General features: G+C 29.6%; 1 protein-coding gene across 7 annotated transcripts in view; it reads left to right on the top strand.

The window, feature by feature from the left end:
• Window positions 1-2,348: 2,348 nt before the first annotated feature.
• Window positions 2,349-24,299, top strand: part of LOC121130241 (uncharacterized) — a 74,518-nt gene continuing 52,567 nt past the window's right edge. For 2 of the 7 annotated variants that reach the window (XM_040726003.2, XM_040726000.2), the window contains exon 1: window positions 4,601-4,740. Coding sequence is in view for 1 of the 7 variants with exons in the window: in XM_040726004.2 (XP_040581938.1) it covers window positions 2,535-2,567 (33 nt within the window). In the remaining 6 variants the exon portion in view is untranslated. Of the gene's footprint in view, window positions 2,568-4,577; window positions 4,741-24,299 lie in introns of those variants that run through there. The other 5 variants (XM_040726004.2, XM_040725999.2, XR_011783802.1 and 2 more) reach the window with 5 other exon arrangements.

Genomic DNA, 24,299 nt, shown 5'->3' with positions numbered 1-24,299 from the left:
TTAAGCATCAATAAAAGGACAATTTCTTAGAGGTTGCATTGTAGTTATAGCAATATATCAATAGCTCCCCTCCTAGCGGATTTTGTTTTTGTTTTGCGTAGTCTATCGATTAGTTTCTCCATTTAGTTAATAGCTTTGTCCAGAACACATTCCTAGGTGGAGGGGCAGTATTATAAAAAGGACGTTCACTTATTAATGACACTGTAATCCCGCAACTTTTCAAAACTATTGTTTACAAAAGGTAAATAAATCAATGGCTCTTTGCCTCACTCACGCCTCTGTTTGTGTGCTTAAGAATAATTATTCCTTGGAATGAAAAATCCTTCTAAAGACAATCATAACATATACATCTTAAAATAGTGTGTTTCTATGTGGTACAGAAGATCAAATATGAGTCGATCATATACTAAAATTTTCAAGTAGAAAACACATTAACACAAATTTGGATTCTTAGATATTAACTGGTTTCATATTGCCTAAAATAGGAGTTAAAAAAAACTAATAAGATTACACAAACGCTCAGTAATAATAATAATAGTGCTAGTTTATATATATATTTTTATATTAAATCTTTATTCTATAAAAAATTAAAGTAATCTGTCCTTCCTAATTCTCATTTGACAAATTAAAATTAAAAAAATCATACTTGTGAAAAATTATATAAAATAACGTCTGTTAAGTACAAGATGAATATTTCATCTATGTATAGAAAATTTACCTGACCGGATGTAAAAACGAGGACGAATTTGTGCAAAAGAAGACAACAGATTTTACTTTTTAGGAATTCAGAAGGGTATTGTCATATTTGGCATGACTGTAGATTTCTAACCATACCAAAATTTCAGATAGCTACAAATTCTTTTTATCCAATTTTCCTTGTTTTTTAAAGTCAAAGTTTTGAGTTGACAAAATAGGTCATTGTCAACCCTTTGGGTTTTTTTTGTCATTGTTCTACTGACATAATACCAAAGTTGCTATTTTTGGTATTTACAAGATAAGTTTAGTTATACTCCGGGACTCAAGGGAAAGAGTGGACTTAGCGTTACATCGCCAATACAAAAATACCTTATGTGTTTGGTTGTCAGCTCTCGATTCCCTCTTCTCCCTTGATACGTCATGGATATTTCATAATTGATTCTTTTAAAAAAATAAATAAAGTAATTAGTTATTGTATGTATACTTATACTCAGTTTGCAAAAGAACAAGAATATAATTACTTGTTGCATCCCTCGTTGTTTATATACTATATAATGTCATTTTATTATTTCTCTGAATAAATTTTGGCTACACAAATATGTACAATTGTATAACACTTTAAATAAAATATTACTAAGTAATATTATACAAATACAATATCAAATAGATATAATTAATATGTAAGTCATTTTATAAATGGTGAAAAATTATATGACAGTGACAGTCTGGGAGTACATTAGATATAAATGTCAGTTGGTATGATTGACTTATTTGGCTATCTATCGGATAATTTCTGGCCTTTTTTTAAAGTTCTTTTCGATTGAAAGGTTGCGTGATATAATAAAAGTAACGACGTGTGGACACTCAGTAGAGGAAGATCATATTTTTCCTTTTCTTACAATTGTCAGCTGCCATCAAGTCTATTTTAAAGGTATTGAAGGGAATTTATGGTCTACTTTGTGGCCTTATTTTAATTATTTATCATAATTAGCCAATACTTATTAATTGCAATATATTTTTCATAATGGTGACGTGTAGTGCAGTGTATTGTAATAATAGATCAACTACAATTAAAAGTATCCAGGCTTATCGCCAATGAAAATGTTTAATTTTTCAAAAGACATCAATCAAAAGAAGTCAATGTCCTAATACGTGCAAATTGGACTCCCGCCAAAGACTCAAAAGTTTGCTAAGTAATGTAATCAACCATTTGTTAATCAATGTTCAGAACACTGATTTGGAGAAAAGAAGCAGAAACATCGACAACTGACAATAAAATATACTGTCTCTTTTTTTTGTGTGTGTGTTAGCGACTTAATGGGGGAAGCCTTCAATATTTTTGGACCACTACATTCCTATTAATGAGATTATAATCTATTTATAAGCAAATCGGAACTTTAAATTAAAAAAGTCGCAAAACCTACTTCACACATCACAAACTTTGAAAAGCTTTGTAAGTACTTAACATATTATCTTGTTCCTAGGTATTTTATTATTTGAATATTCTTGTTGAGTTGTTCATGGATTCTGAACTCGTTCTACTTACTTAATAATGTCAAAGACGCTCACTCCCCCCTTTTCTTTTCTTTTTTTTAGTCATCAGGAAGTGTATATATTTTTAATTTGCTGTTACGGCTGGCAGCCTTCTTTCTTCTTCCTCCTATGTAGTAGACTCAACTGTAGTTAGTTTTAATCCGTGCCGGTGTAAGAAAAAAAAAGAAGAAAAATTAAGAAAACACTTTCTTAGTGAGCTTTTTCTTTCTAACTACTAAGGGAATTGTGTTGTTTTTTCTTTTGTGTGTGTATGTGAGTTAAAGTGAAGAAAGCCAATAATAACTATGAAATCATTGTTCCAATCGACTTTATTAGAGGTAAGAATTCACAATTTGTTTATTAATTATAATTACCTTCATGATTGCATCATAATACTCTGACCTTTATATTTATTAGTTTAGCTAAAGGTGAATCTGCACCTTTTGCTGTTTATTTGTATACATATGACGTCACACTATCCATGACAAACCTCTTCGTCTTTTAATTGAAATAATTAATAGCATAGAGGGCGCTTCAAATACTTTCTTTTGGTAAGGAGAGGGAAATTTGTTCTATAAGTTTAAATTGCTTTATTCTTTGAAATTGCCCTACATACTAAAATGTTGTAATACTCATTCGACTCAATTCCATGAAGGTGACCATAACGATCCATGAGATATTGTATCCTGAAAAATCATACGTTAGAAAAGGAAATATGTGATGTTTCAATCATAAAAACAATTCTGAACAAAAATCAATTTATTTGTTTACATTGTATGTCGATACAGACCAATATTTCTTAGAGACATTTGAGTAAGTGATGTGGTAATTATTCAAATTTGGGGGATGAGACAAGATACTAAATAGTTTCAGCTATAGTTTAAACCTTTATTTTTTATAAGAAACTTATATTGACAACAATATGATCTCTATAAAAAATGAATCAATATCATTATTTCATTGTAGGCCCTTTCTGACATAATCAAAGGGTTAATAATTACAATTTGTAGATATAAATTCACGATAGCTCGTCGTTGTAGAATATAATTGAAATCCACACTCAACTTTGAAAAAATCGTTCGAGCTTGCCCTTGTATTGACCTACCACGTACATACATCCCTCTCCATTTTAAAGAGCCGTGAATTAAAGGTGAAAATGTAATTTAACCTTTTTCCCTGTGCAATTATGTACATATGTTGTTTCTTGAACATAAGAAAAAATCTTGAATAAAAATCTTTTTTTTTTATTTACTTCATATATCAGGGGCGTCCGCAGGATTATATATATTTTTTTTGGGGGGGAGGAGGAGGGATTGGCTTTTCAAGTTTTTTTGAAAAATTAAATGTTTCAGAAAAAAAATGAAAAATTCAAATTTTTTGTAAAAAAATTAAAAACATTTTTGGAATTTTTTTTTAATAACCGTAGATATTAAAAATAAATTCAATTTTTGGAAAAATCTTTTAAAAACCATTGCTTTTCTGAAAAACGGAATTTTTTTGGGAAAAAATTTCAAAAATCCAAAGTTCACAAAAAAATTCTAAATTTAATTTGAAATTTAAAATTTTTGTATGAAAAATTTCACAAATCTTTAGACATTCACAGACAACTCAATTCTTTGGAAAACAAATTTAGAAAATTTAATTATATTTTCAAGTAAACATCAAAAATTCATAATTTTTTTTTTTTTTTTTGGGGGGGTCTAAAGCCCCTCCAGCTAATTCTAATATAAGTCTTTTATTCAGAGATGTGGTATGATGCAAGATACTTAAGAGTTTTAGCTACAGTTTAAAACTTTTTTTCATATAAGATACTTATATTGGCCCTGATATGGTCCTTTAAAAAAATATTCAGATTCTCATACTTTTATTGTGAGGATCAATTGAGGCTAGTTTCAGGTCATTTTGAGGCCCTTCCAAAAGTTTAAAAATAATTATTTGAAGATAGAAATTAACGAATACTCGTACACTGAAATTTGGGGGAAATCCTTTTAGCTTACTTTTGTGTTGACGAGCCACATATAAGAAATATTAAAGGACTTAATTATTGTCTTCAAATTTAAAAAGAATGTAATTATTATTACAACACAGGCTTACCAACTACTTGTCTTTCCCTCTCTACCTCATAGTGATGGAACTTTATCTAGCTAGCTCCTAAAGAAATTTCTTTTCTTAAAATAACGCCCTCTATGTATAATTATTACTAATTAAGAACTTTCATCTGAACGTCTCACACACACAAATTAATGGCACTAGAGCGACTCTCTTTCTCTTTTACCCTTCTTCAGCTTCCTTCCTTCTTTCTTTTCATGTTCGTACAGGGTCGATTTTCTTAAGAACTACAACAGTAACTATTATTTTTACACACCAATCTACTACTACTACTACTACGATATAATAAGTTGCTTTCAAAATGGCGGAGAGTGTAAACATTAATGAATTTGTTTTGTAATTTTGTGTTTAAAAAGAACTTCATTGTACATGTGAAATTAAAGGAAATTTATGGAAATCAAGGTAATGTTTAGCAAATCAAAACAAATTGAATTATTTATGGGTCCCAGTTCGGTGATTTCAAATACTCCCTATATATTTTTGTTTTTCAATGAATGCGAATTCAATCTTTAAAAGGGGAATATTATTATCTTTTTTTATTATTATTATTTAAAAACCATTTATTTAAAGAGTTGAGACGTTTCAATAATATTTTCTTAAATATCATCATTCATTCACTGATCAAATTACAAAAATGTTTTAGCCTTTTATGTCTATATATATATGAATACTCTTTGTTCATTCAGGAATTTGACATTCACTTGCTTTTAAAAAAGATTATGTGACGTCATCAACTGCATTTTTTACTATGTATAGCATGTATGTAGTGTTTTAACACACAAACAATATTAAACAAAAATCAAGAAACAGCCAAACACCCATTATATTTATTTATTATCTTATTGACATGCCTCTTTCGGTCAATAATAGGCATTTTTTCAAATTTCTAGGATGTGTTGAGATACCCAAGAATGTATAACATAGTTTAAAGTCTTCATTTGGCTTATATTACTTTATTTGGCCCCGATATGATCTTACAAATAAAATATATCTATGATTTGATTGCGATGATTAATTTTTCCTAATACTAAAGTACAATTTATGTTAATTAATTATAATAATTTGTAAATAATAATTGATCATAAGTAATTATTTGTCGAATAATACAAATGTAATTCAGGGTATATTTTGAGAAAAATTATTCTAACTTGCCTTATTGTTGACAAGCCACTTATAGAAAATCTTCTCATGATTGAAAAAACTATAATGCAATAATTAAATATTCTGTGGTTGTCCTATCAATATGGAAAAATGTACGTCGGCATGGTTCTGCTGACGTTAGAGCTTTGATCAGTTTTGCATGGGTAATCGATATATTAATGTTTTAATTATTGTCTATTTTAATACAAATTACTAAAAAGTTAGTATTCTGTGGGACACATAATAAAATTAAAATGCCCACAGTTATATTACTCATAAATACAATATTAGGTGTGTCCGCAGGGTTATATATAAATATATATTTCTTGTTGTAGTTTTTGAAAGAAAATCAATAATTAAAAACTTTTCGGAAAAAAATTTCAAATATTAAATATTTGAAAAAAAATAAATCAAAAATTCACAGCATTACAGAAAAAAATCAAATTTCTTTGATAATATATTCAAAAATTCATAGATTTTCTTTAAAAATTAAATTTTTTGGAAAAAATTTCAAAAATCCATAGCTATTCTCAGAAAATTATAAGTAACCATTCTTTTGGAAAAACTTCCAAACTTGACATTTTTCAAATTATTTTTTTTTGTAAATAAATTTAAAAAATCAACAGTTCTGAAAAAGTTATATTTAAAAAAAAATCAAATTAAATTTTCTAGTATAAAGCAAAAATTCTTTAATTTTTGTGGCTTTTACAGTCCACCCCCTGCCTTCATACCTGATAATAAAATATTAATGTAATCTGGAGCCTTTTTGGATAAAAAATCATCTTAGCTTGCTTTTGTTTTGATTGGTCACATATGTCGAACAGAAGTAATTTCCATCAACATACAATTTACAAATGGACCCTAAAATTTGATGGGATTTTCTGTTTGATACTCTTATAGTATAATTCATATTTATATATTTGTAAGATCTGCGAGGAACCATATCCCTCCCTCTATATACCATATTATATGAAAATAATATTAATTAAAATAGACACATTGGAAAATAAAAGAAAGCTTAGTATTACTAGTAGAATAAGAAAGGATCACAAAGAAATAATGGTGGAGGGGGAGTAGATAAGTAGCCCTCTCATCCTCATCTCTCTTTGATATTCATTCTTCAGAAAATGTAGTAAAAAATCCGGTAGTAGTAGCTACTAGTGTATAAAACCGGCTTCCCCGGGTATTTAATCGGATTTTAGCGCTGGTAAAAGTTCCATGGGACCTGTTTTCCAGCCTAAAAAACTGATAATGATCTGCAGATAATTCAGTCACAGGGCCGTTCTCAGGATTTTTTTTTGTGCGGAAATTTCAATTTTTTTGAAAAGAAATCCAAAAATTTAAATTTTTTGGATAAAAATTTAAAAAATTATTATAATTTTTTTTTTTTAAATTTCATATATTGAATTTTCTTGTAAAAAGAAAATTCATTATTATTCCTTTTGTGTGTGTGGGGGCACTTCCAACCCACATCTACACACACACAATCCTTTGTTAAAAGGATATGCACTTTTCGAGTATATCAAAGTTTGCTATGAATATCTGCAGCTACGTTGTGTCAGTCCTTATTTATTTACTCCAGTTCAGTCCAGTCTTAGAACCAATCCTAATGGTCTTCGTAGCTGGTTCTTAGGAGTGTCAGTACTAGAATTAATTCGGCAAAGAAGAAATAAAGTTGAGTAATGTCATCAAAGACAGAACTTAATAAGTTTTTAGGACTGATAAGCAGGAATAAATTTGACTGGACCGAGCTTGAACTTGAAGGGACTACAGTTAATCACTAACATAACATTGAAAAAAAAAAGTAGTAAGTAACAGTTTTTAAGGCTGGCGTCTCTGGGAGTTCAAGTAGAATTTCTGCCCATGAAAGCATATACTGGTCTACATGGATGATCTGCAGAGAATACTGTCAAAAGAATTGGCGCATTTTGAGTATTTCAAAGTTTGCTATAAATATATACAACGTCTTTACCTTGCTCTTGCAACAATTCAACCCATTTTCGTTGAAACAGAACGCGCTTTTTGTGATTGTGACTTTTTTGAAATATTAAGTTATTGAGTTAAATTTTAAAATATGACTTTTATTAAAACCAATAGGAAATAAATCTACCCAAATATATTAGAATTAGAGGAACAATATGGAGTTTTATATATTTTATCAATTTCTTAATGATTATTTACTGAATAAGATTATATATAAATCTGTATTGCAGCTGAACTAGACCTTCTAGAGCGAAATAATCTTTTGTAAATGAAATCCTAATTATTTATGCTGAAAGTAAGTTCATTTACCGTAAAGCAATTGAAAAATTAAGACATTATATCTATTCAAACCAAACTCTTAAAATATGCTGTTTTTTTGGCCTTTAAATTATATTTTCTTAGGATGAAATGATCACATATAAAATACACATAAGCACATATTTGAAATCAACATACAATTTTGCAAAAAACAAAGTAATGTTTATGTGAGTTATTGAAATGATTCATTGCCAAAAGTTTACTAAAATCTATAAAAAACCTAAATATACCCGAAAAGTTACCATTTTCTAAAGCCAGATTTTATTTAAAAACACTAATTATAGATACGTAATCAACGTGTCAAGTACTTATAGCTTTGAACATTGAATTTGAAATATTTTTTAATTAACTTGTGCAATTATCTCCGACAACAAAGATGAACAGAGATTATGTTTTCGTCTCAGTTTGTTTCTACGCAGTAGTACTGAAAAATTTAGAAATCAATTTTAGTGAAACTTTGTAGGAATAAAAAAATGTTCATAGTACCCCCATTAAATTTGGAGAGGTCACCGTCGCACAATCTTTTTTTTATTTATTACTTTTAAAGCAGGATTACGGAAGTTACAAATCGATTTTTATGAAACATTGTAGGAAGGTTATGATAAGTGCCTCAAATAGAAATCCATTACTTTTGATGGATTTAAAAAAGAAAATAAGTATCATTAATATTTATCTTCTTGGCAATTAAAACTGTATTGATATGGATTTCGTACCGGACGATTTCCATTATTTTATTCAGATTTTGAAATGCATCCTTGACATCAAAATTAACTCAACAGAATTGATGAAACCAAAATACTAATTGATTGACTATTACAGTAATAGAACCATAAACACTATTCACATTTTCAGCGAACTGGCTTTTGTTTTCTTATTGTTTGTAGAAAAACTGTATAATATTGCATATTTTCTCTTTACTGGTATCCATTTTAGACACACGCTCAAATAAACCTTAGTCCACCATTAACACAAAACTAAGTTTTTTTGTACGAAATCTTATCTTTCAAACACAATCTACCTTAAACAGATTGTGCTTATAGAACGCGGATATACCCATTACTAAAACCATTTTTCTATATTTTACTCTATTTCTTTCAACAATTTAATATTTTATTTTGGTTGAGACTCTAATATATGTTTGAATTTACACCATAGTATAATTAACCTTATTCTATTCCTAATTTATTATTTGTAAATACAATTTGGAGGGCTTTTTATTACACCTGAACTCCCAGAAATTTGAATATGGGGATTTTTGGGAGAAATCTGAAATACTTTAAGGTACGTATAATAGAAATTAAACCTGTTCCAAACATCGATGCAAATGTTCCTGCTATAATTTTTTTTATCTCCCTCTCAAAAACTATATTAACCAAAAAAATAAAATAATAACCATCATTCAAGTAAGGTGCAATCATTCTTTCTGACATATTGCCCCCTCCCCGCCCCCTCATTTTTCGAGAAGCAATTGCATAAAATCATTAAAGCAAATTACAATGATAAAATATGCATTACATTAATATGTTATTTCCATTTGTATTTACATATTATTATTATTAATGTTGACAAGTCACTAACAAATCATCCTCCAATCAGCCATATGGGAGTGCATTAAGTTAATTAATGATGAAGAATTGAGTCTAATGAGAAAAATTGTAAATTATTTGGTAAATCAGGAAAATGTTTCTGAATTCCTATTGATTCCAATGATTTGTAACTATTTCTTTATACACAATTATTATATAATTTAAAAGTCGGAAAAGATTGGAATTTCAAGACATATTTTGAATAAGTTAATGAGTTAATATTACCATTTTTATTTACGTAAAAAAAGGAATTTTATCCAAAAAACTGTATACACTTAGGTCATAAGATCATTTGCCTTAATTTTGTTAGATAAAACAAATTATTTTCCATAAATGGACTATTGTATATATAGTCAGAAATGGACTAATGGATACATACTTCAAATTGCAATAATTGAAAGTAATTGCTAATTATAATTTCAATAATTTTCATTAAATTTAGTGGTTCCATATAATTCTTCAATTAAATGAATCATGGTCCTAATATTTTAAAACAACAAACACGTGGCATAAATAAGGTGTGTTTATATTTACCATTCCATTTTATTTTCTTATATACTAGCGTTGAGACTCGGTCCAGCACCTATTTTTTTTTTTTTTTTTGTTCGGTCTTCAGTGACTTTTCTAGATCATTTTTGACCGACTCTTCGGTCCAAAACGCAGTCTCATACCATATACAAATTTTTTGTCGGTCTCATTTAGTGGACCGATTTTTTCTATCTCATATGTTATGAAAGACCAAATTTCTTTTTTTTTTAGATGAACTAATTCATTTAAAAAAAAAAAAAAAAAAAAATCTCATAACCACACGATATTCTCAAAAACAAATACTGTATAAAATAAATTAAATATTCATTCGATTATAAAGGCAAATCAGTTGAGTTTTACGTAATAAGTCGTATAAGAAATAAGAATCCGTTTCCTCACACATTTGTTTGGATTTCTATATTCTCCAGGAGTTAGTACCAAAGGAGGATAGAGGGAATCCTACTACAAATAGTAAGCTCAAAACAGCATTTAAAGTTATATTAAGAATAAAGTAATTTATATAAAATAGTCATTTGTGGAGTGAAAGTAAGATACCTCTAACTTGATCATCTATTTCAAGAGATGCTCTAATTTAGAATTCTGTATTCTACGAGAGAGGACGGGATTAAAATTCATCCGAGTTATCTCTGTTTAAACTTCGTATGACGTCATTTTACATGAAAATATATACGATATCATATTATAAACAATTTATCTATAAAATTGGTCTTCACCAATTTTTTTGGCATCAAACTAGACCGAATTAGTTCGGTCCACCAAAAAATATAACAGTCTCAAACCATTTATTGTATTAGTAATAATATATATATTTTAGAATGTAAATAAGATATAATATCATACTCAAAGTATACCAAACTTCTCTCTCTTGGGCCACAACGTAGTTCTAATTTTGGCCTTTTGGGAGTTTGCATTTGGTACCCTTTCTTTTCTCCATGACGTCAAAGTCTCCCTCTCTTGCCCAGCATAACCTTGTAATTCTATTAACCTTGCTCCACTCTCTTAATTAATTGCCACATGGACGTACATAGCTAGAAAAAGTGCTCAGAATTTTCAATCGCCTAGGCACAGAAAGTGCCGTATTTATTCATCACTGCTGATTTGTTAGTGTAGAGTGAGCTATTCGATATTGGAACCCCTTTTGTTCATAAAAAGTAAAAGGTTTCCAAAACTATTTTCAGATCTCTGTTAAAGCCTAAGATCCCGACTCTACTACAGCGCTCCCTAACAATTGATGCACCATTGTCCAACCTCTGAGCTATTGCCATTCATAATGCGTCTCTCATTGTTTGTTGAGGTCATTATTGAATGATTTTTCTTCAAATTAATCTTGGAAATCATTTATATTTGTTGATTAAGTATCAATAAATCATTTTGATAAATCTTTTGGAGGCTCCGTAAAGTGTACTTATAGTATTCAAAACTCATCGTCTCAATGATAAAAAAGTATAAGTTAATAGATTCTATATGAAAGGCCATATCATATGATCGAGGTCAAACTAAGTCTCAATTTTTTTTTTTGATATTTTAACTCATCCCGGAAGTGTATTCCATTTCTTTCAACTAAAATTCTTGCGTTATTTTTAATAGATTGAAATCTCGTTCGTCTTATATTTTATGTAGGTAGACAGTTTCAAATATACAAAAAGTGTTTAAGCAGACTACAATTGGCGAGGAAGTATTAGGCGTAGGGATTGATCTAAATCAATTTGTTTTTCCAAAAATCCATTTGATATTTTTATATTTTATACGTTTTATAAAAGTTAATCCCGTTTCTAACAAATTTCCCATCATTGAATTATTATTTTTTATCTAAAGGACAAAATTAAATTATTTGTTTATTACTAAAGGAGACTTTGGATACTTGCTACACTGGAATAACTGATTTTGAAGGATAAAAATAATTTTTTAGAGAAACAATATTTTTCTAATAATACAGTCAATTTGTAATTTTTTAATATACAACTTATAAAGTTGTAATTATTGACTCAAGGATAGATGGTATATGGTATTGAACAAGGGGTACAATTTTTCACTTATTATAAGTTCTTCCTTGTTGTTTGTATATTAAAGCTTCAGAATATACAGAACAGGCCTCTGAAGAGGTTTGTGAGAGGTAATTTCATCGATCTGTAACTCTAATAATTGATTTAAAATATAAATCTCATTATGTAGGGCATTATAAAAAAAAATCAATTATTTTTTAAAACTTTGTAGTTTATTTTCTATTAATGTTTTTCTCCTTGGCAATCAAAACAATGCTTAAATGTCGTTCGTACTCGACGATTTTTAACATCTTTAACATCAACGAACTCGACAATACCAAAATTTCACGTGATTCGCTGTTACAGTATCAAGACAATAAACACAATTTACAATTTTAACCACCTGGCTTGCGTTTTAGCATTGTTAAGAAAAAAACTGTTAAATATGGCGTATTTTCTCTTTCCTGCTCTCTATTTTTGACTCTCACTCAAATAATACTGAGTCAAACAATCACAAAAATAAGTTTTTTAAGTACGAAATCTTATCTTTCTAACATCATTAGTGTAAACTGATCACACTTATACAATGTGAGATACAAATGGCTAAAGTCTTGAAATTTAATTATTCAAAATCTAAAAACGCCTACTTATTTATTTTTCAAAAAGTATTATTATCTAAATTTCTTCATTTCTGACACAAATACACCGACAATTGCAACATTGAACTGTTCGCATTTAAATGCAATTTATAAAAAAACTAAGGCCTATATAATCTTTAACTGGATTCATATGTCTGTAAATTTCGGCTTTTCAGTACAGTAATTATGGGGAAAGAAGCAGAAAATGCAGGAATGAGGGATCTCCATGAGAGCAGTTCTAACAAAATTGGAAAAGGGTGTTTCCTTATTTGTTTGTTGCTCGAAACAGGATCTCTGCGCTATCTTGTGGCTATTAATAACACATGGGATAAAAAGTCTTGTGCCTAACAAAGAAAATACGTTTTCCCCCCGTTCAAAATAGGGTTTTTAAAAAATATTATGATAATTTTTTTTATCCACTATATGGAGCAGAGTACCCATAAAACTCTAAAATTAAAACACAAATTTTTGTATCCTTACTTTTGGCATACAAACTAAAGTTACGTCACACTTAGCACAATAACTATCAAACTAAAGAACATATTGTTATGGACTATTGAGGGAGCCGTTCTTTTGAAGGTTGTTTCTAACTAGAAATGATGTAAATTGATAAAAAAAATCTATGTGTGAAGCCTGGGAGTTCCTAGCACATGTGTTATATTGTTAGCTTGTTCATGTTCTATGCAGCGATCCAATAAGGACTTCAAAACGAACCTTTAGACGCTTTTTATTGAGACCCCTACGTTTTTTTTATCCCCGTAGAATATACTAGTGGACCCTTTGCGTGTAGTGGGTTATGCACATTGACCATTAAATATTGTAAATAATATTGATTTAATATCATGTTATATTACTATTAAAAATTGTATTCTAATGTATTCATAGTTCAAAAGTTGAGAGTTTTCTTTGTACAGACAAATAGCTTCGGAAAATGTGTTCATTTTTCTTTCCTGAAGGGTTAATATTCTGTTTTGTACATAAATACTGTAATGGAAAAAAATAAAAGTTTTGCCGAATGTCTTATTCTAAATATTCACAAAAAAAAAAAGAAGAAGGAAAGTAGACTCAATTTCTTTTTATTTAAATTGAACTCTCTGATTCTCAATGTATACAGAGGTTTGTTATAGGTGTCACCTCTCGGGATTTAAAAAAATGAAGCATTATATTTAGTTGGTTATCTGGTTAATTGGAAGAATGTTTGGGAGGAGATCAGCGCAGCTGTCATGCCGTTTCATTAGATTATCTGCAAATGGCTATGAGAGGGCAAGGAAGGAAATAAACACAAATCACGCTAACTACCTAGTAAGGAGATCCGGAGAGTAGTAAAGCTTTAAGCCAATTGGTGAAACGAGGACCAACGTGATCAATAGCTTAAAAATGTCAGTGATGCATATAAACTTTTGTTCTTTGGTAGAGGTACTATTTAGTAATTAATTGGAGATATAAATAGGAGTTATGATGTTATCTAATATTGGCAATTCTTTTTAGAAAATACTCATTCGAGGTCAAGAAGTCAGACTTTTCTCAGCTAAAGAAGATTTTTATAAAATAGAATTTTGTTAAACCTCTAATTTGCTTATTCAAGTTCAAAGAGGATGAGGTTTATTCTGTGTTATTTTTTCACTTATAATTTATATAAAAAAAATATTTTTTATTATTAAACATGGAGTTCACGTCAAGTCTCGAGTCCAATTTTCCACTTCTGACAATAATTGACCATTGTATCTTAAATTGTACATTTATGATTATGCTATTAATGATTATAATAATAATCAATAAATCATATATGTATTATTAAAAATTCCTCTTCTCTTTGGTGGGATATTCAAAAAAGGAAAAATCCTACATTGAATAATTATAATTTATGTGTGTGATGTACGTCCCGTTTTGAAAAATAATGATAAAAATCTATTTACTTCAAAAAAGGAGACAGATACAGAATTTAGACATAAAATAAAAGTTGTTCAAGATTTTGAGTTACGTACGTAGGGATATGTTTAGTTCTGAACAAACCAGATTCCCGTGCTCTGGAGGGAAAGTTAGATTTTTTTCATAAAACAAGATAGTGTCCCAAAGTTTTTTAAAAGTATGTGTTGTCGATTCGAAAATGTACCAAAAAAATTAAAAATCCAAAAATCGAATTTTTGTACTAACATAAAAAGGCAAGTTAGCAATGACAATAAATAAATTACAGAATCATACATTTGATAAAAAAGCCTTATATTTACCAAAATCAGTATTTTCATATGGCCAATTATATGTTGCATTTTGAAGAGTTTCAAAAGGAGGTACAAGTTTGATTATATTACCATTGGACAGAAACAACATAAATTCTTATATACAAGGAGGGTTGACAATATAAATTTACCTATTATATAATTATAGTTTATATTAAATCGTTTTAGTTTAGAACTTTAAGATAAATATAAATAATTTTAAGATAGCGTTAATCTTTAAGATAGTGTGTTTGTTCTAATCAAAGAATAAAATAGTTTCTTCTTTCCCAAAACCAATTTTAGAGTGTGAGACGTGATTCATCAATCATCTTCTTTATTATATCCCAGAGACTTTCAGTAAGAAAAATAACAGACTGACTTCGTATAAGAAGTAACATCTTGCGAAACAGTGTTAGAGATTGCACCATTATACGGTTAACGCTTGCGGTTTTTGTAACTTGGCTTAAAGATTTAATAAGGAGATACTCCGATGTCGAGAATCAATTATACTCTGAGTTAACACGAAAATATAATTTTAACTAATGTCGTGTCAGTCCTTATTTATTCCATCTAGTCCAGTTCATTCATAGCATCGGTCCTTCGGACTTTCAATACTAGAACTAATTTAAGAAAATCAATGGACAGCGCCGCCTTCTTTTTAAATTATTCTCATGAACTCAATGTACGTAGGTTTGCCTCTCTGTCAATCCTAAAGAAAGAAATATATTTTATGTACTCTTATATGGACTTTAAAAAATTTTAAATGATGATGTGGGAAGCATTAGAGAAAACGATGTTACTTTTATTGTGCCTTGCAGACTTAAATATAAATTTAAAAAAAAAAAAGGCCAGAAATCAGTTGGCAGTTAGGCAATGCAGCCAAACTATAGAAATATGATTATACAATTGTAAGGAAATATTCACATACTTAACAAGAACAAATTATAATTCCACTAATCAACGTTTCGAACATTGATTAGGAGAAAAGAATAAGAATTAAACACATTTAAAAAAATATATACATTACATTTTGGGTTACTAAGGTTATGCCGTGTGCAATAACCTCCGGCACCGGTACTTAAGACTGTCGTTCAGAATGTTCAGAACATTGATTAGGGTTGGGTTAGAAGAACAATCGACAGCTGACAACAATATATGTAGATCGTAATTTTTTGTGTTTGTATGGTATGTCTACCATATCATTTTCATTCCAAGTACATTTGCTGTCCAATAATTTACTTATTAGCTTTCTTTAACACTAGAACGACGGATGATTACGACCCCTCTAAAACGACGGTGGATATCAAAAATGATACCCTTTTTTTTATGTTTTTAACGGTTAGTTGTTCCTAAAATTGATACTAACTTGTTACCAGTCACTTCTCTGTACAAGATAACATCATCAAAATCCACATTATTATAAAAAATTTGTAAAAAATATGGGTGAAAAGAGTTTTTGGTTGATTAAAGTCTTGCCATTGGATCTAGAATTTCAACTCCATATTTAATTTCAATATAATTTTAAATTGATTTTGGTAACCTTTTTTATCCATTTGAAACTTTCATATTTTTGTGAACAGAGCTCAAAATTGAAACAGGTTTTTTTTTCCTTGATAAGAAGTCAATTTTTGGCACTATTTACAAATTTTGCTTGAGTTAAGAGCTTGTTCGGTTGTGTTTTGTTGAGGAGGTGGTCCCCATTTTTCTTGACCAAATGACTTCAGTCGGTTGCCCTTTGGCTAAGATTCCTTCCGCATCCATTATAGCAATTTGTTGGAGTATTTCTCGTTTGGTGGTTGCATCATTCTAAAGCTTGGAAAGAACCTCAACTATTGTACATTTTATTATGTAATCGATAATATAATTATCGATCAAGAGTTCAAAAGCTGATAATATTTTATCTGTAATGATGTTAGGTTTGGAAAATAATGATGGACATTGGACTTCCTTCAAAATCTTTTTTTGCTTAAAAAGGGTTGAACTCTATCGATTTCCTTTTTGTTTGTACCAAATTGTGTTATCCTTGCCGACATACATTGGCTCTCATAATAAGTCGGTTGATTTATAATTCTTAGAAGAAGGGAATTGAGTGACTTGACTGCATCCTGCCCATTTTTAAAAATACTACATATACCAATTAGTTGTAAATAAATACATATAGCATCTACTAAAACTATCATCAGAATCAGAAGTACTTGATTGAGGTGGTTGGACATATTTTACAACTTGTTCTAATGTGAAATCATCCCCTTCTGGATCTTAGTACTATGTGGAAACAAGATAATGTTTTATTTGTACAATTAATAATTTTTTCTTGGATATCTTTACACTATAACAGGAAGAATCAGAATGGCTAGTTCATAAAATCTATGTTTATAATTATACAAGGAATGTAAACGATTCCTTTCTAGAGTTATTAATTAATTTATGAACTTACTTGAGCCTGTTCATACCCAGTTTTAGAACAAAAAATATTGGAAATGATCGGATATCAAATAGGATACCCACGTCTTTCTAGGTAGTATTTTCTACATTCAATTGTCTTTTGTATAAAAACAAATTTCGAAAAATCTTTTTAAATTCGGGCCGTGAAGGATTTTTTCTAAGAGAATCATCATTACATAATATATGAATGGGTGAAAAATAAAGCAAATTCTTAAATAGTTTTTAATTAAAGATAATATATTGAAATTTTTCAAAATACAAATTGTAGATGGTTTTTAAGTTCTTCATTCATACTTATCGAAAATTGATTTTCCTTTAACAATTCTATAGCACATTTTATGTGTTTCATCAAAACAATTACAAATTATTTAATTTCGGGAACTAAAATATAAAAGTCAACTCACGCAACTTACAATAATCAATGTTACACTTTTTGTAAAGGTATGAGACAAATGCAACATCTCATACTGCTTCAAAAACACGGATTATATTCAAAATATGGCAAATAGTTTATTTGATACATTAATAACGTTTTTTAGGGTGGATTCATACTCCATATTTTCTTTTTATAAGTATGAACATACATTGGTCGATAAACTTGTTTGTATCAATGTGCCATATTTAAATATGGTTTATTACGTATAGGACATAAAAAGATTTAAAAAAAAGAAATAAAGTCGGGTTACTACATCTATCGTGCGTGTACACGTATTGGTTTATATATATATTTTTGTAAAAATGATATCCCCAAAAACATCATATATACGCGTATTTATCAGGCTTGTGTACAGAAAGCAAAATTAAATGGTGTTCTATGCAACGTGCGTTCAATGAACGGAACTAATTATTATTTTTTGAACGTCGAAGCCTAAAAATGATATTTTAGTGTTCCATCCCAAAGTACTAACAAAAAATTCAAGAAATCAAAGTTTATAATTTGTTTTACTTTAGTAAATTTGATTTAAAGGACTGATAAAGAAAGACAAATGCTTGGGAGACTTAATTTATCGTATTGGGACATGGATGGTAGTGGTCAGGTTTAGTATATTTCATACCTATACCATATAAAGTTTAGTCCTTGATGACGTCACTCAACTTTATTTCTTCTTTTTTAATCACTTCTATTAATGTCAGTCCGAAGGACCGACTGTCTGTAAGATCAGTTTCCAAGTATCCTACAGTGGAGTGATTGTTTAATGTGTATTTAACCTTTAACTAATGAGTTATGTAATTAATTGAAGCTTACATTATTGAATAATTAAAAACGAGATTTCCATTAAAATACTGATAGATATATTTATAAAGAATACCGAAAAAACGGGATCCCGGGAAATATAACCCTGTACATACAAGGGGAGTTACAAAATACTCGGCCGGAGAAAAGAGATGGCGGTAGTTGTTTTAAGTAAAATCATAATAAGAAATTATACAATCTATAAAACATATGTTTATAGTTGGAAGTCACTATAGTTTTTAGTTTTTGTTTTACAACCATCAATAGTCAACATTATCAGTAATTTTGTGAAAATGCAGGAAATTGGCCATGGTTATGCGATACAATACTTTTCTTTGAAAGGCCACTACCCAACCAATATAAAAAAGATGAACTGGATTATGCTGCAGTGACGAGTATTGCAGTCGTCGACTAAATGAAGTGACGATTTCAGAAATGGTAAAGAAAACCCACAAAGTGTCACTGATTGATCGTAGACCGAAAAGTTGTGAGCTAGGAGATATTGTAGCTTTTCAAAAAGAAAGGTATATCGGATATTACAGTGTCTGGATGTTATTCAAAAACAAACTTTGAGCTCATGAGCAGATAGGACTTTTTTTTGTGGTTAGCTTTAAGTGTTTGGCGTCAATAAAAAAAATGGAATCAATCAACGAAATTTTTATTCCACGATCGTGGAAATGGGAGAGTGCCCTTGTTGCAATCCACGCCAAATAAAACAATTTGGAGATTGTAACTGCTTAACCCTAGAGAAATCCTTTGTCTGAAGAGTCAGGAAAGAAATGGAAGAGTCTGGAGCTGATTAGGAGATTATACTCCATGATTTTTTTTACATTGTTGAACCCTATGTTTGGCCTCCAAACTCACAGGATCTCAATCCCATGGGTTCCTTTATATGAAGTGCAGTTGAACGACACAGCAAGAGATCCTTCCGTAACAAAAAAATGTCCAGAATCTGGGAGGAATTTTATTATTTGCTAAAAAAAAGAAGATTGTCAGCAGGACCTGCTCCTACTTTCGTCTCGAATCGAGGCCGTTACCAACGCCAAACGCGATTATATTGAATAATATTTTTTTTTATTCAACCTTCATTTGACATTGGTGAGCAAAAACCGTGTTGTAAATAAGTTTCAATGGAGTGTTTAGTAAAGTTAGAAGAAATCCCATTTATCAAGGGCTGAAAACAGATTACCTTGAAAAATAAATCTATTTTGATTTTTTTTTGTGTTTTCTTTGTTTTGTGGAGAACTAGAGAAACTGCCTCTTATTTACTACAAACCTATTTATATAAAATGAAAGTTGTTTTATCACATGAATTCTATTTTTTAAGATGTTGTCTTTATTTTGATTTAATATACATACAAATAAATTTATACAACATGAAAATATTTGCTTCGCATGTTATTTTTACAAATTTATCAAAAGAAATGTTACATATTCTCTTGATACGAATTGACATTCAATTAAATGAATTGAGACAATTTATAAATGACATAATTATATTCTACATTGTACAGTATAAATGTACATATATTTTGTATTAGTGCCATATGCATCAAAGTTTTTTTTTTTAAAGAAGGGGTTAGATGTTGAGTACATATTGCATTTATAATACTCAAATCAAATAAATTGTTTTCCCTTAAAAAAGGTGTCAAAGTTGAACTAGACTCTTACTTTACCATCAATTTCATTTTGCTAGTGTTATATCCCTATATCTAGTGTCATATCATTCCTTATTTAGAACTGAAGAAGACTACAGTCCCGTCCAGTTCACGGTCCAGTTCAATCCTGCACATAACTCCTAAAACATATAAAGTTCGGTCCTTGATGACATCACTCAACTTTTTTATTTATAAATCAGTTCTTGTAACGACAGTCCGAAAGAACCACATTCTTAAGGACCGGCCCCCAGGACTTGTAGGACCACTTTAAAGACTGGATTGTCTACATAAGTAAGTACTGGGACAACATTACCCTTATCTCTGGAACTAAGGAACTAATTAGGAACTTATGCACGAACATATATTTCGGGGGAGACTTAAATGGAAGGGGAGAAAATCAAAATAATCCACTTTTTTGGAAAAAAAATTCTCAAATAAATACCCATTGAAAAAATATTATAAAATAACTAGTTTTTCAAAGAAAATTAAATTTTACAGGTTTATTTTTTTTCAAAAATTCATAGCCATTCACAGAAAATTAAATTTTTTCATAAACATTTCAAATATTTTATTTTTTGAAGAAAAACAAATTGAAAATCCACAGCTATTCAAAAAAATTTCAAATATTAATTTTTTTCGGAAAAAAAAAAATGAAAAATTCATATCTATAGAAAAAAAAATCCAATGATTAATTTTTTGCTTTGCCCCATAATTTGCCCCAAAGACAAAAAAAATTCTAGTAAAAAGCTAAATATTTTAAACTGCAGCCCCTCCAGCCCACCTCATGGGAAAGCCCTTAACTTTATTAGTGAATTATAAATCGCGGAACCTCTTACTTATTATAAAAAAACTATGATGTAATTTATTCTGTGTACCAATGAGTACACTACTGTTTATTTAAATACATACAATCGTTGATAGAAGGGTGAATAAGCGGTGCAATGTAGAGAGGGGGAAGGGGATCAAACTTTGTTGTTTTCATGCATGTATACACGCATACATTACATATATTGTGGATCCTTTTTATATCTGTACATATACGCCCCCTTATACTTTAAATAAGGATCTAGTATATATTATGTGTACTATATGTATATATTTGTGATGAGACGGTTTGAAAAAAATTCTGGATGCCGATTCCGATTCTTTAATGTTTTTAATTATAGTTAAAAAATACGATTTTGCTATCAAGGGTTATTTGGGACGAGAACCCAGGCTTGGTTTTTGGAATTTTTTGAACAACAATACAAAATATTCAAAATTGAATTTCAAATATTACTTTTTTTGGAAAAAAATAAATTAAACAATTTGATATTAAATTTTTTTTTTTTAAATCCACAACTGATATTAATTTTTTTGGAAAAACATTTCAAATTTTAAATTTTTTAAGAGACAATTTCAAAAAATAAAATTTTTGAAAATAAATTTTACAAATCTCCAGCTGTTTTGAAAAAAAATATTTTTTTTCTGGGCAAAAAATTTCAAAAATCCAATTTTTCTTAAATTTTTTCTAAAAAAATCAAATAATTAATTTCTTGGAGAAAAATTTATAGAGCTATAGATATTGAGAGAAAATTAAATTTTTGGGAAATAAAATTTGAAATTTTTAATTAAAAATCGAATTTTCTAGTAAAAGCAAAAATTTCTTATTTTTGGTTTTTTTATATACATAACATAGAAAAGTAAAAAAATATTTAAATGCCTGTACTAAATAAGAACTGGAATTGCAATTCAGCATGATTTTCCGGATTCCGATTCCAGAAGAAACACTTGAGTCTCCGATTCAACTAATCACCCCATCACTAATATGTATAGTAATATTCCAACATTCAGAGTAGTGATGTCATGTATCTCGGGTCAAATCGGTTTGTAACCCAATAAACTGAGATAAGCAAGTATCCCAAAACTGTTTTTCAATTTGCGTAACAAAACGAGTTCATGAAGCACAAATTTGTAGTAATTAACCCAAAAGAATAAAGTGTCATCATCAGGGTAGTAAATCTTAAAAATTGTGTAACGTACAATTTTTTGACAAACTGAGCAATATTTTTTATTTCCTGAATCTCAATATTCTTCAATCGTCGAGTAAAGAATATTATAGTAGAATAAGCGTATGTTCATGAAAGCCAGAGACTAACACTAAGTATTTTGCAGAAGTTATAAGTGCAAGTCCTTGTTTGGCTCGGTGTAGAATTGAGGATCGACATCTGAGACATTCCTTGTTATATTTGTATGTATTTCCGTCCTCTCAGTGTATCATGCAGCTAATATAATGAGACTTCATGACAGTTAAAATGCTCTCATATCAAAAATTTATCAAATTACCACTGTTAACATGTTGATTTTTTGTTTCTTTTTTACTTATACACCAAAAACGCTTATGATTTCCAAAACTTCGTTATCATTCATATACTGCATGCTCTCCTTCTTTCCTACTTATAGGATAAAAGTAGTTGAAGCCCGTGGCTTTTTACCCAACACCCCCTCCTCCCTGCTAATCAAATTATAAAATTCACTATCCTAAAATGAGAATTACTTAATTTAAAGGGATTTCATTGCCACGCCTCTGGAGTTCTAGCGTAGGTTGCCAACTAACTCACTTATAATAATATGGCGGACCTGTATCTACCCCTTCTTTATCGTCCCTGGTAGTACGTAGATCTATTTATAAAGAAAATTGGTTAAGAAAGAGACAAATCTCCAGCTTAATAGAGGAACCTACTCAGAAAATTTAGATTATGAAGCGTTAAGAACAGGGAACCGTTAGAAGACACAATGTTACCTGGTATATTTAACACAACCTTTTTTCAAAAAGAAATAGGATAAAAAAGGCCACAAATCAGTTAGTAGTTAGCCAATTCTTGGAAATTATAGAATAAACACTTTAATAAGTGTTGAGGAGTGTTCACAGATTAAAAAAATTATTATAACTCAACCAATCAATGTTCAGAACATTAATAATGAGAAAAAATGGAGAAATATCAACTGTTGACAACAAATTTCAGGCAATTGCCCTACACCCAGTAATAAAATTGGATATTCATTGTTTCGTAATCAATAATCAGTAAAAATGTAGACGTAATCCGGATCCTATTTTATAAAGGGACGAAGTTTTGTGAGACAAGTATCAATCTAATTTTGTTTTCGGATCTGGATCCGAAAGTTCCCAAAGTAACCGAAAAGTACTAGAATATTTACGTCTAAATATTCAAACTGACCAAAATCCAAGAAAGGGAGATATGTCCTATCTATACGTAGAACCCGGAACTACAATTTAAGGGATCCGTTTATCACTAATTCAGACGTCATACATACAATTCATTTAAAGAATTGAGGGGCTGTACAATGTACATAATATATACTACACATAAACATAAATATATTTGAGGAGAGGGGAACAGAGATTCAATCTTTCTCTGACTATACTTATATATATTATATTATATAATTAATAGATGTTATTATTTAATGTATATATTTATAAATTTCACGCTAGTCTGGTTTTAATCTAATGTATAAGTATATGTAATACTCTTCATGGCCGCAATGTACGTAAGGTAGTAGTTTCTCATGATCATGTTGATGATATACTCCATGTAGTCACGACTTTAATCCTCTTCTTCCCATTACCTATTATATAGATAAATACACGTTAGGCTGTCTCGTTTTCGGCTATATGTTTTCTTCCCTTGTACAAATACCTTTTTTGCTGAGTACAATAAAAAAAATACGTTGCCAAAGTGACAGGCCTCTCAAATCATCTGTGGTGTGGTCATTTTAATTTTGGAAAACAAATGGATAGGATATTTAAACGAGAGGTTTTCTGAGGACATTTATTTAGCAAAATCATATAAAAATAGTGCTCAGCACAACTTTTATTCAATATGTGAGCCCTCCACTAATAAATCCCTCAATAAGAGGACTTAACCCTTTGAAGGCCTTGACTATATAGTTAGACTCGACCTTGGTCCAATCATTCTGGATGTAAGACTGTAGAGACTAGAAACTCCTTTGAGAAATAGGACACACCATCTCCTCTAGAAGTGCATACCTATAGTAGTCCAAGGGGTTCGTGTCTGGAGAGGCGGCGGCTACATGTTGAGGTTCCTCTAGTCCAGAAAGTTGTCTCTCAGGAATGCCTTAACCTCAGCGGTGAGATTACAAGGAGCTCCATTTTGAGTGAAAACAAAGTTGTCCTGAATTTTTCCCCGG

Source organism: Lepeophtheirus salmonis, chromosome Z, assembly GCF_016086655.4.
Source record: "Lepeophtheirus salmonis chromosome Z, UVic_Lsal_1.4, whole genome shotgun sequence".
Lineage (NCBI taxonomy): Eukaryota > Metazoa > Arthropoda > Copepoda > Siphonostomatoida > Caligidae > Lepeophtheirus > Lepeophtheirus salmonis.
This window is presented reverse-complemented; position numbering and strand designations above follow the sequence as displayed.